This window comes from Brugia malayi (genome assembly GCF_000002995.4).
Source record: "Brugia malayi strain FR3 genome assembly, contig: Bm_v4_Chr4_scaffold_001, whole genome shotgun sequence".
Classification (NCBI taxonomy): domain Eukaryota; kingdom Metazoa; phylum Nematoda; class Chromadorea; order Rhabditida; family Onchocercidae; genus Brugia; species Brugia malayi.
Genome location: NW_025062478.1, coordinates 23,295 through 36,686, shown reverse-complemented (window position 1 = coordinate 36,686; position 13,392 = coordinate 23,295). Strand labels below are relative to the sequence as shown.

General features: G+C 32.8%; 2 protein-coding genes across 3 annotated transcripts; both read left to right on the top strand.

The window, feature by feature from the left end:
- Positions 1-5,168: 5,168 nt before the first annotated feature.
- Positions 5,169-9,371, top strand: Bma-spe-4.1 (Presenilin spe-4, putative; the record flags this gene model as incomplete). 2 transcript variants are annotated; one of them, XM_001897355.2, is made up of 9 exons in its annotated part: positions 5,169-5,255; positions 5,929-6,087; positions 6,561-6,709; positions 7,317-7,543; positions 7,815-7,888; positions 8,005-8,064; positions 8,316-8,399; positions 8,496-8,652; positions 9,094-9,371. In XM_001897355.2, the coding sequence occupies 9 exons, from the start codon at positions 5,169-5,171 to the stop codon at positions 9,369-9,371; spliced, it is 1,275 nt and encodes a 424-aa protein (XP_001897390.2). The 2 variants fall into 2 exon arrangements, with proteins under 2 accessions (XP_001897390.2, XP_042937057.1); XM_043081123.1 differs by lacking the exons at positions 5,169-5,255; positions 5,929-6,087; positions 6,561-6,709; positions 7,317-7,543; positions 7,815-7,888 and having other exon boundaries at positions 8,020-8,064.
- A 1,577-nt stretch (positions 9,372-10,948) lies between these two features.
- Positions 10,949-11,176, top strand: Bm371 (Uncharacterized protein; the record flags this gene model as incomplete). The annotated part of the gene is made up of 2 exons (XM_043081122.1): positions 10,949-10,995; positions 11,092-11,176. 2 exons carry the CDS (start codon positions 10,949-10,951, stop codon positions 11,174-11,176), a joined length of 132 nt encoding a protein of 43 aa, XP_042937056.1.
- Between the last annotated feature and the right edge of the window lie 2,216 nt (positions 11,177-13,392).

Here is a 13,392-nt window from a genome sequence, read left to right as displayed (position 1 = left end):
TGTGCTATGATCACAAAAAGTTACTACGAATATATAAATTCATAAGGAGGCACACGGTCAACCCTTCACCCATGAATGCAAAGTGCCCGGTTGTGGACAGATATCCCACCATGAGTCATCATTATGTATGAACCACCCTGCAGTACGAGAGTTGTGATTGAACCTGACTTAAATTCAGTAAGTAAAAATTTGTTATCATAAGAAAACAAGTTTAACATGTAGAACAAACTTTTCTTTTCTCGAATATTTACTTAGTATGACATAGGGAGATAGAAATCCGATATTATCCATTTGATGTTGTTCATATCAATACACAATTATGTTTTTTAATTCTTTGCCAAACAAATTTGCCGCGTAACTGTTTATTTTTAATCTTTACTATGATCTGCAAGATGTACATAGCAACAAAAAATGGCACAATTGTCCCTTCCATTGGACTCGAAATTCGGCAAAAAAGTAACCAATATATTTAGAAGGAGAATAAACAGTATTTGGTTGTTGAATAATGCTCAGGTAATGAATAATATTCAAGTAAATGCCTCACATGCGGCCATATGTCGTGAAAAAATTTTGTAAAACAACAGTTGAGATTTAAGATCTTCACAAGAACAATATTACTTTTCTGTATATGGAAGGTAATGTTTTACGAAGGTAATCTAATGCAGGAAGCGACAAAATCAGCATTTATCAAAATTGCCGTCAAAACGAATCATATCATATGGAAAAGGATTAGTATAACACTTACATTCAAACTTAGACTTAGGATGTAGTAACTGTCGATGACCAATGAACCATTTGTTTAAAAGCGATAATGGTGACAGTAACGCTTAATGACACATTAACAAACTTTGGAAATATAATGTCCAAATTCCGCCAAAAGAAAAAAGGAGTGAATACTACAAAATATTAAATACTCATATTAATTGGATCACTGTAACAAACGCTGAAGTACTGACTATAGCAGTCTACCCTAACTTACACGATACAATGAACAAATTGGCCGTTGTCTCAAGTCATATCTCCACACTTTTAACTGTTTGATGACATGATCCAATAGAGAAAATAAAATTAGCATCGTCAAAACCAAAAGGTTTTTTAGGAGAGCGCTAGTGGTAATGGCACTGACAACATTTTGGCTTATGGAAATAAAATTATATTAAATTCATAGACCTAAAGATTGTATTGTTTGAACATTATGGAAAAGTGCACAAGTGAGCTTTGACAAAATTGTCATTGACAGATACCAATTACAGAGTATTGTTGGCTGTAGTAATTCCCGGGTAGCGACTGGACTCCAGCGCTCCTCTCACAATGGCCTTTCTGCCCAAGCTGTTGCAAGGGCGCAAATGCCATGGGTAGGTATTCCGATCAATTTCTCTCTCTCTGTTCCATTCCATTTATCATTCTGCCCTAACCATCTTACTTATTCTCTTGTACATTGGGTTCCGGCACCGCAACTCGTTGCCTCCAAAGACGCTTCATGCATGCTTTCCCAATCTCTTCAGCTGCTCTTTTATCACATTTTTCAGTCTAGAAATGACTGCATTTGTTACTGGAAGCTCCAAGACATCTGCGCTCCAAGACATCAAACGATGTTGTTGTTGTTTTAAAATCAAATCACTTTTAGCTTTTGATATGTAACTATGGAAGGAACTACGTCATTCGGATTTATTTTTTTCTTTTGATATAAATGATTAACCATCCTTAATTGATGCCTGATATCGTAAAATAGAATCTGACTTGAAAAGTTGATCGTAGTTATTAAACAGTATTAGAAAGTTTCAGCAAATACTGTGGGGAAGCATGAATGTCACATTGCCACCCAGAAAACTTAACCTTGGTAAAGGTTATATAGTAAGCATTAAGACGCATCATTTACAATATCGCAGAGAAGGTCAGCTGTTAACCCTTGAAATTCTAATGTAATTTATAGTTATCAAGCAATCGACAAACAACAAAAGGGGTACACTGATAACTGTAAACAATCTAATCAACACGTATTCTTTGCTAACAAACAATGCAAATAAGCTCAGCTACAAGAAAGATGAATATCAAATTTCTTACATAACATTGGAACATTTGTCCAAAGAACACTCAAACAGTACTTTCCTTAGTTCTGTGGCTTTAATTTTATTTCTACATATAATTCGGTTTTATTAAACTGGTAAAATTCTTGCGAAAACTCTTCTAAATAGAAATACTTCTGCCTCAGAGCCAGTGTATACTTATCTAAGAAGTTCACCTGTCTTGAATTATTTAGAAAATGCCAAGATTAGTATCTACAAAGCTAGTCATGACACTGTCAACTCTTCTGATCAAGAAAGTCTGAGAGAATTACAGAGAAATCAGTTTAAGTGGACAGTGATAAAAGTACATTCATCGATAGATGAAGGGAGAGAGAGCAATTACCTCGTAGAGAGAGGAGCGAAACAGTGATAAGGTACGATTAGCAGTGAGTGAGTGCGCAAAGCGTTGAGTGTGTGGGCTGCAAGGAGAAAGAAAGAGAAAGAATAATTGCAAGCTGGGAGGATGACAAGTGTGTCTGTGATGCTTGTGCTTTTGGAGAATTTCACAGAATTGTAAGTTCTTTTGGCTCTGTGACAAATAACTTACCTACAAAATTTTTGACATAAGCGATGATAGAAGAAAGAAATGATGGTAACTTGCAGTAATGTTTTCTAAAATCATTAAGAAATGCATTCAGTGATTAACAAATAAACAATGCAATAGTGTTTAGATGACATAATACGTTTACATTTATATGAGGTAATGTTTGTTGTGAACTGTAACAATGCCAAAACTTAGTTGACAGTCTGAAATGTTATCTGATGGTAAGATAAAACAGAAGTGCTACATTGATAAAGTTACAGAATGATAATTTCTTAACATTATTCAACCATTTCAAATTTTCTTTTGTTTTGGAAATGATTTTTACTTGATAATATATCCATCAAAAATAAATTCAACCATAGTGATGACTGGCTTATTGAACTTCTCAATGTTTATAATACCTCTTCATAATTAAGGAAGTCGTATTGGCCTTCACTTGATGATTATTCGTATAACTTGCGTCAAATTTAAATGTCTAAATGTCTCTAAATGTCAGCAAGATAATATTTGGAAATGTCGCTGCATGTCAGTCTTTCGGGAGCACAAGTACACGAATAGTACTGCGCGCTGCATGTCGACATGCTGACACATTGCATTCAGATGTTCATTCGCACCTATGTTAGTTCCAATGATGAGATGACACCTTTGTTAGAGGTAACATTTGTTGAGATAATGGCACGCTGCGCCATCGAGTCGCATTGTTGTTTCGTTCTAATTAGGTTAACTTCACGGCTTTCAGCAAATTATGCTATTTCAAGAAAAATTCGGTCATAGACACATATATAAATGAACGCGGCGGCATTATCTTAAATGAGCATACGGAAAAGATGGGTAACTGGCATTGACTGAGTCATAAAACAGTTTATGCAAAAATTAGAGAGAAAAATTAAGAAGCAAACGTTCTTGTCTAAGCACCTCCATTTTATGTGTGGGCGCTGATTTGAAAGATGCAAAGGAGTGAGTCGGGAGTGATAACGGCAACACAGCATATCAGTGTGACATTATCAATGTGATATTATGTCAGACCTAATGAACTGACGGCACAAAGAAGAGTCCTCACTCGGGTAATTCGGAGGTTCGATGGCTTTCCATGGAAAGAGGCAACAGTACAACGAAATCGGAATACTCCGTTATGTGTGTTTCAGTGACTCACTGATTGCAACGAAGATGCCCGCGCAACCATCGTTGCCCACCCTGCTGGGCACCTTATTTGCAATCCGCTACAGTTTGCTACGATTGCTTATAAATTGACTATGAATGCAGTTATATTAAGTCCAAGGTGGGATCAGACTGCCCAGGAACGTTGAGCAGTAGTTGATAAAAAAGAAAAGCACATTGTATCTATTCAATGACAGCGGAAGATTCTAACTCTCATCGAAACATATTCAGTAATGCATACGAGCTATAACCAAGTGGAACCGATTGTGACAAAGAGAGATAATCCGTTCATTGATGCTCTCCTGAAAACGTGGCAGCGAATTAGTGCAATTACTTCAGTCTCTTGCTTGAAAGTAAAACTTCTTTACTTTGCTGATCGTTAGTTGAGTTGCTTTTGTCGTTGCTGTCCTCAATTCTGTTTAAACGTGGCACTATATCGGATTATTATCCTTGCTAAGCTCTAACCTCTAGCTACTTACAGCACCGATTTCTCCAATAACTATCGGAGTTGATTATTCACATAAGATTCCTCTCTTTCTTTTGATGACAAATTTTGTGTGTACTGACTGATATTCCACGCAGTATTCCATATTTCTACCGCTTGGTTCTACTATCGAAGTATTCTTTGAGTTGCTTCTGCTGATTGTAATTCGGTTTATAAAGATATTTCTATAATAAATGCTTCTGCAAAATTTTCAGTGAAAGCTTTCCAATGATGATATTGACTACTGTCTGCCAGCCATAAACAGTAAACCCAGCAGCTATTTTACAAACCGTTGCTCTCACAACTATTTTAGTTATCGATTGAGTGCGAGGATGGCAACTGAGATTTAATGTGAAACTGTGGTCACATCTCTTTGAAATATAAGAGAAATTTAGAGGGCTCAGACAGTGAGGAGATCGTACTTCATACACATTTTTTATGCAAATTATTAAAGTTTACAAAATATGTTAGCCAAATGAAAGGTAGGTTGAATAAAGTGAGAAGAAGAAATAACTCCATTTTTATTCTCTGTGGAGACGCTTATTGGTCGCTAAACTTTTTATTGTCGTGTCCTCTACTGATAATTGGTGAGAGTGCACTTGATTTTCAAGTTTTCTCTTGAGTCTGGAAGTGTCAAAGAGACAAAGGTAGAAGGAGAATAGGAGGAGAAGTAAGCGGGATTAGGAGAGAATGAAATGGTCCTATTTGATTTCTAAAGCTTTTCTGGCCTTTTGTTATATGTATATCAAACTCTTTCCATCAGCTGATGGTAAGTTAATTCCGGAATCAGGAAGAATTTGAACTAACCAGCTCAAACTTGAATTGAATGACTTTGGGATTCATCCTTCTACGCTTTCAATGTTGAAAGTTGAACACATCTTTATTCGCGAAATGTTTCAAGTACACAAAGTACGCTATGTCACAAACAGAAGTAGGTGAAATGTCCAGAGATGATGAAGAAATGTTGGCGGCTATTGAACACTGGACAAAACAGCTTAAACAGGTTCATTTTTCCAAATGATATTACAGTTAAATGCAACAGGTTTTTTCATGAATTCTATCGAGCTAAGCATAAATTCCGGATTTCTTTTGCTTCCACTTCTTCCTCCATTTTTGTCTCCATAAAAACAAATATTTTCGTGGCAGTAGAGCCAAATCAGTTAAACTGAAAGTGATTATCCACTTAAACTGGTTTTGTGCAAACCAAAAAATAAGAACAATCTGGAAAAATAAAAATAGACCATTCCGTTTTTCCGAGACGGACCACTTATTTTTCTGCTAGAAATATTTCGAATCAGCAAAATGTTGAAAGCTTTTCTTTTTTGAAAAAATGACGTTCTTCGGAAATGAAGCAGAAAATATTTTCTTTCAAAAATGACCCATCAAAGAAGAATGCATAAACTATTCAGTTGTACAGCCAGCCGCACCTTTATTGCGTTTCTGCATCTCTCTCTTCATTAAGCTCCTATTTCAACTGTATTAAAAATTATTTTGGATGAAAAATGTAGTTGATTGCAGTAAAAACTAGCAAGCAAATTTGAAATTACTTGAAATTGCGATCTTGACAGAAAATATTTCTGTCAAGATCGTAATTTTTAAAGTAGAGTTACAGCATATGAAATTACGGCTGAACATTGTTTGATCTGTTCTGGAGAAATAGTGAAATATATTTTCAGGTTGAAAGATTGCTGGTTCCTGTCACTCTTAACATAATGTTAACGCTAATTGTTTGGATTGGTGTATATCATACCAAAACGGATTCGAATTCTGTCTTCTATTATATGCTCGATCCGGGACATAATCATACAACCGGAAATGAAATCGTCGATGGGATGGTTAGAGCTCCAGATACTTGGAAATAGTCAGAAAATTGACTGCAGACAAATGAAACTTTGTTGGCTTCATTTACCTTTACTTCCTTCTACTAGATTGATGATTTGCATTAAGTGATAGCTTATCTTACCTTTGCGGGTAATGATTTAAAAAAGAGAAGAACCCATTTAATAGCAAAGAAGCTTCGAGCACTTGTCGAATGCTGCGGAATAATTGCAATCATAGTTGAGATCACTGAGATTCTCTGGTCAAATTCTCTAGCTTGGTCCTGGTGAATATCATGCAAAAATGAATCTTGGAACTTGAGACTGCTTCTGGAACAATTTCCAATCAATATGCTTCTAGTTCACAGTAGCTCGAATTGCTTTACACTGTTGGTTTAAATCTAATTTCGTAGTAAGAAATTTCGAGTTAGTTGTTAAGGAAGCTTTTATGTGGTATATTTGCTCCAAAAAGCCAACATGAAGTTTCACAGGTAAACGGAATCGGATGCGTATTGATGCTAGCTGTGATAAGCTTTGCACTGCTTGCTATGGCACTCTACAACTACAGGTGTTTGGTTCAGATGTGGCTATACATGTCCTGTGTACTCATCATCTTCGGGGTGTTCGCTTCATTCCTGGTGTATGCTTTCAACTAGCTTACTCTAATGGTGGACCTGAATTCTCTTCTCTCTTATTTCTTATTAATTTCAAACGATGAAAATCCTTGGTCGAATCTTCAATGCAACAACGTCTGCTCCAATTCACAAAAACTAGGAAAACTTAGATTTTGAAGGTTTAAACAGTTAACACACAGTAATTTGAAAGTCGAACTACAAACATAAATCAGAATAAAAACCAGTAAAGATTATCCAATCCAAAGTAATTGCAACATGTATTTTAAATCCGGAAGGAACAGGCTGAAACAAATAGCGCCAATTATTATTTAGTTGCATCAGAACCATATGCAAAACGGTGTCACTTTATAAATAATACATTCACTCAACAAACTGAGCTATCATAAGTGTTTACTGTACCATTGCCTTCAGAGAACACTTTACAAAATATTTTTTGGCGTTGAACTTCTGAAAAGCAAGAGATGCCACAATTTAGAAACTAATCAGTGAGAAGTCAAGAAATTCTCCTCCGTGAATTTCAGATGACATTAGCCCAACTATGTCATTAACTATCATTTATCATATTATCCTTAATCTATCCTTTATCATCATAAGAATAATAAGATATTTCAGAGACTTATTCAAAGCAATTGGCTTCCAGACCGCTCCTCCTATACTCACAACACTTACTGTTATTACATATGGTACCATCGGTATCCTCGTATTCTTCACCAAAAAAACTCCTCTTTACATGCATCAATTCTACGTCATTTGCAACTGTTCATTGGTTTCTGTATTTTACCTTCGAATGTTCCCTACACATACTGCGTGGTTTGTATTGGTATGCATTATTATTTGGGGTAAGTTGATGAGTTCGCTGTACCATCTAAGTAATATTTCTGTGAAACCCTCTCTGACTGTAAGCAGTGCATATGAGATTGTGGACAGTTGCAGAATCGTATGAATGCGATCATTGCAACAAATTAGATCGCCGATCAAAATGACCAGAAAAGGGGAAAGACTTGAGAAAAGAGATAAATTTTATCTTTTAGAGAAGATAAAACATTCTAATCTTAATTATTCCATAAAGAGATTGAATTGATTCCTAATCGAATACAAGAAAGCATTCAGATGCATTCGCAGTGCTTGCACCCATCGGTCCATTGCGACGTATCAGTGAAAAAGCTCACGAATACAGCGATCAAGTAAGTAAGGCAATTACTTCTCAATTGCTTGATATAATAAGCATTAAGAACTAAAGAAACTTATTTGTAAAGCGCTCTTTCAACAGCAATTTGCGACAACTGCTTACTCCTTACAGGTATTGCGATTCTTAATGTTCACAGCTGAGGATAGAAATGATGAGCGGAGGGAAGAAATCGTAAGTTCTCTTAGGCAGTGAGCTTTCTGCTGTGGTAGTAAATTCTATTTCTCTTGTCAGTTGGTTACCATCCGTTTCCCGAAAGAGACAAAAAAAAGAAAAAATTTTTTAGAAGAAAAAAGGCCTTTGTGGACCAGTTTTGATAAAATTCTTTATCTCTACAAATCGTTCACATGAGATTTACAACATAACTGAAAACATCAGACATGGAAAAAGAAACAAAAGCAGCCTTTTCAAAGCTAATCATTCAGACAATCAACAGACGTCTTGTCGAGCCAAAACAACAAAAAGTGAGGAGAAGCCATAAAACAAGCTCCACAACAAGGCTGGATTCGGTATTTTTCATCGATTTAGCACATCTTATCCTATCTTTCGACAGATCCATGTCTTGAGCCCTAAAAATTTTGAAGTGAACTTTGTCTAAATGACAGGAAGCAGAGAGCGAACATATTCGACAGCGTAAGGCGTTAGGTCGCAAAAGTAATATATGTAATGAAAGGATCTGGAAAATTTGCACAAAGTTTGGAACATCCGACGAACAAAAGAAAGAAACGAAATTTACAGTCTACGATGCTCTGAATGATGGATGTAAGGACACCCCCAAATTTTTGTCGAAATTTTTTCGTTGAACAGGTATGGGGAGATTGGCACTTATGAGATTAATTTTTGAATAGGGAATAAGAAAATAAATTGAAAATTTCGTTCTGATTATACAAATCCTTCATTATCAATGTGATTAACATATTTTTTCTAAATAGGTATTATCCTGCTCAGAACTTTATCTAATTAATCCCTTCAATTAATTTCCATAACGCGACAGAAAGATAAAGCTATGGGAAATCTAAGCTGTGAAATACTTATTTCTTTGGGAATTATTTTCTTGCCAAATCATCTTCTTGACCTGCCAACTCGGCAACTGACCAGTCATCACACAATCAACAAGCCAATCATCCCACAATTCAGAATGCTAATAATATGTACTATATGATATTAAATTTAAATTGAAATTCGCAAATATGCAAATTTCAGCATCAGTTCGTCTTGGCATGGGTGACTTCGTTTTCTATAGTTTGCTGGTAGGTAAAGCCGCCGCGACACGTAGCACAATGTGCGTTGCTGGCTCAGTGGTCGGCATACTGGTCGGACTAGTGATCACCCTTACAGTACTGTCTAGCGACGATGAAACCACTCCAGCACTGCCCGTTTCGATTACCATCGCTTTACTGCTACATTTCGGCATTTATTTGTTCGTCGAACCATTCTATAGTCAAATTGTGATGAGCTCAAAATTATTTATTCTGCTCTAATATGTTACCTTTGAAAGGTGTAAAATAGACGTCTCCTCTGTTAGCCTTTTTTTTTGGTTTTCTTTTATAATAACTTGCTATTGCTGGTAGTGGTTAGGACAAGTTAGAAGATTGTTCTCACATTTGCATTCCTTCATTTTTTGCAAGTTTTAATTCTTAAACTTTACATTAGCAAAAATTCTTACTCCTTTTTAAACAACTAAGCAAAGCACTTTTTTGGTGTGATCTCAAGAGGGGCGAACCAAAAAATCAAGTTGACAGGAACTCTTAAAATCAAATTGCAATTAAATAAGGAATGATTTACTAGGGGACAAATAATCTCTGTGCTTAAGTTCAGTACATGTGCATAGGCTAAGATTTCAACCTTTGATTCAACAAATAGCAATGAAAAGTAAGAAACAAAGTTATCAGTGGATGTATTCATAAATGAGGTAAAAATGCATGCGCTACTGCGAGTAAAATAAAGCATGCAATAGAATTTGCTAAAGTGCATGCAAATAAATAGTTCCATAAAATGCAGAGAGGTCGTGTTAAATAATGGCAAATATTCAGTATTTAAGTTGGGCAACTTAAATTGTTGAGCTGTTGATCAGGTGAGAAAGTCTCTGTGTAAATTCAAAAAGGCATTGAGACTGCCATATTTATAGTGAAATTTGGTATTGAGTGAATTAATATTAGTAATTGAAATTCAAAATTGATAGTCAGAAATTGCGCTTGAATATATAAAAATTAATTGGTGCGAATATTTCGAGATGAAAATTTCATTCGATTTCTTATTGAATTCTGGAAATTTGCAGGAGGAATATTGCCGTGAAGTTCAACTTGAATATCACGGTAATATGTTTTCTTGTCAAAGAAGCTAATTAAACCGATACACCATTGTATGATTAACCACTGCTAATGGGTCAGTCACTTATTGCAAATTATCTTTCATTTAAAATTCAATCAAAAATTATGTGTTTAATTCTATCAGTTCAGATAAGGTTGCTAAACTCAGCATAAACTTAATCTTTTTTCATGGCACCAGCAATCGATGATATGGAAAAAATAATTGGATCCAGAAGTTTGGTTATTCATTATCAGCTTCATTACTCATTCAGTCATAAAAATTATTTAAATGACTTTATGTGCAAGCCACTCGTTGAATTATAGGATGAGAATGAAAAAAAAAAAAAAAAAGAAGGAACGATAAATGAACTTTTAAAAAAGTATAAAAAGTGGGAGAAAAGCTGGGATTCAAATTATGAATTTTGAAACTATACAAAAGCGAAATTGAAATAGAGATAGAATACTCAGCACATTGTAGAGATAATCTTGGTTCCTGCTGCTGATAATTGTTTCGCTTTTTCATTCAGTATATTTTCTAAAGGATATCTCTCAAACTTTCAGTTTCAATCTTTCTTCAATAAATTTAAATGTAACTATGATGATAATAATGATGATTTTCAATATTTTTTGCTGTTGCAAAGAATATTTGTTGTAGGCAGCTGTACTGCGAAATCGTCTGCTTCAATTTTATATTATTTTGAAATTGTCAGCAAAAATTGTACAATATTATCAAACTTGTGAAGATATATATGGGTACCTTATTCCTCATAGAATATCATGCTGAAAAAGGCGCTAGGTGAATTTCTTTAGAATGATTTAATGGTAACTTCAAATCTATTCTTTTGATTTTATTTCATTGACTGCAAATTTACTATACTTCTCGGTTTTTTAGCTCTATGTTAGCTATGATATTCCGAACATTAAGAAAGAAACAGAACTCCAAATGGCACATGAACAAGGAAAACTTGGATATTTGATGGTTTATGTAAGAAAGAAAGTTAAATAAATTCACTTTGAAGCAATCTTTCAATGTAGAAATTAATAAAATTTGCAAATGATGATTTTAATTTTTATTTTGAAGTTGAAATTAATTTTAATTGCAGATTTAGGTATGGATCAATAGGATTTCTCGACAATTCCTAAGAGTTTTTACTAATTTGAAACTGACAAAATTTTTAAATCTGCTAAACTTTGTTTTAATTGAATGCCAAAAATGTTAGGAAAAATTGTAATTCATTTAAAGATCTATACACATTCAATAGTAGATATTTGACAATTTTTCCAAAAAGGAAAGTTTGCAAAATTCACTTTGAAGTTCACCTTACACTTTCAAAAATTCACTTTATCTTTTTCAAAAAAAAAAAATTTACTTTCATTTCTTCTAGTATTATTAAATTTCATTTTAATTGTTAAAACTTTTAAGGAATAGCAATACATTTAAAAAAAAATAGAAAATTAGATCTCAGCAAGTTTTTTATGTGCATTGTACAGGAACTGGTCATATACATTGTGGTCATTTGACATCATTAATAATAAAATAAACTTTAATAATTAAGTTCTTAGCAATATTTCAGTAGCGGATTTAATAAAATAGACTGTGAAATAAATCCCGGCATTGTCAAATTTCAATTTAATAAAATGTTAAAATATTTAAAAAAATCAATTCAATAAAAAAAGTCAGATATTTTGAGCTTAATTGATTAATTTATAAGCGTTGCATAAGTACTGGTCATTCACGATGTGTCAATTGGCAACATAAAATAAGCTTTAATAATTAAGTTTTAATCAATATTTGATTAGCGAAATTGATTAAATTTTTAGTTTGTCACGGTTCTAATTTATTTTTACAATTAAAATTAATTTTAATTTCAAATTTAAATATTAAATTTTATGAAAACTCAATAATTTATTAGTGCTTTGCGTATTAAACTATATAATAAATGCTGGAATTGTCAAAATTTAATTTCATTAAATGTTAGAATATTGAAAAATATCAATTCATAAAAAAAAATTAGATAATTTGAACTTAATTGATTATTTTTTATTCATTTCATGGATACTGGTCACATACATTGTAGTCATTTGACCAGCAAAAATAATAAAATCAAGTTTAGAAATTGAGTTCTGAATGATATTTTAGAAGCAAAATTAATTAAATTTTTAATTTGCCACTGTTCTAATTAATTCTTACAATTGAAATTAATTTTTATTTCAAATTTAAATATCAAATTTTATGAAAATTCAATAATTTGTCAGAGTTTTGTATATTAAACTATAAAATAAATTCTAGCAATATCAAAAACTCATTTTATTTAAATGTTAAAATATTAAAAAAAAATCAAATCATTAAAAAAATTAGATAATTTGAACTTGATTGATTAATTTATAAGCGTTGCATAGGTACTGGTCAATCACGGTGTGGTCAATTGGTCAGCATAAAATATTAAAAAAAACTTTAAAAAATAACTTTTAATCAATATTTTATTAGCAAAATTAATTAAATTCTTTGTTTGTCACGGTTTTATTTCATTCTTACAATTGTAATTAATTTATTTTCCAAATTTAAATGCCATAATTTAAGAAAATTGTGCAGTTTGTAAAAGTTTTTGCATAATAAACTATGAAATAAATGCCGGTGTTGTCAAATTTCAATTTAATTAAAATGTTAAAACTATTAAAAAATATCAGTTCGTAAAGAAAATTAGATATTTTGAGCTTAATTAATTTATAAGCGTTGAATAGTACTGGTCACATACATCGCGGTCATTTGACATTTTAAATAATAAACAAATGCTTAGGCTTAGGCTTAGGGTGTACTTAGGCTTAGGCTTAAGCATTTTTTCAAATCTAAAAATTGATTATGGTGAAAATTTTATAATTTCCAAGAGTTTTTGTATATTAAACGAGGAAATAATTTCTAGTTTTATCAATTGTGATTTTAATTAAATGTTAAAACTATTAAGAAATATCAATTCATTTAAAAAAATTAGTTATTTTGAACTCAATTGATTAAATTTATGCATTGCATGGATAACGGTCAGTTACGGTGTGGTCAATTGACAACATAAATATGAAAATAAATTTCAATAACAGCTTTTTTTAATATTTGAGAACCAAAATTAGTAAGATTTTTAATTTGTCGTAGATTTAATTCATTTCTGCAGCTAAAATTAATTTTTGTTTGAAATCTTAA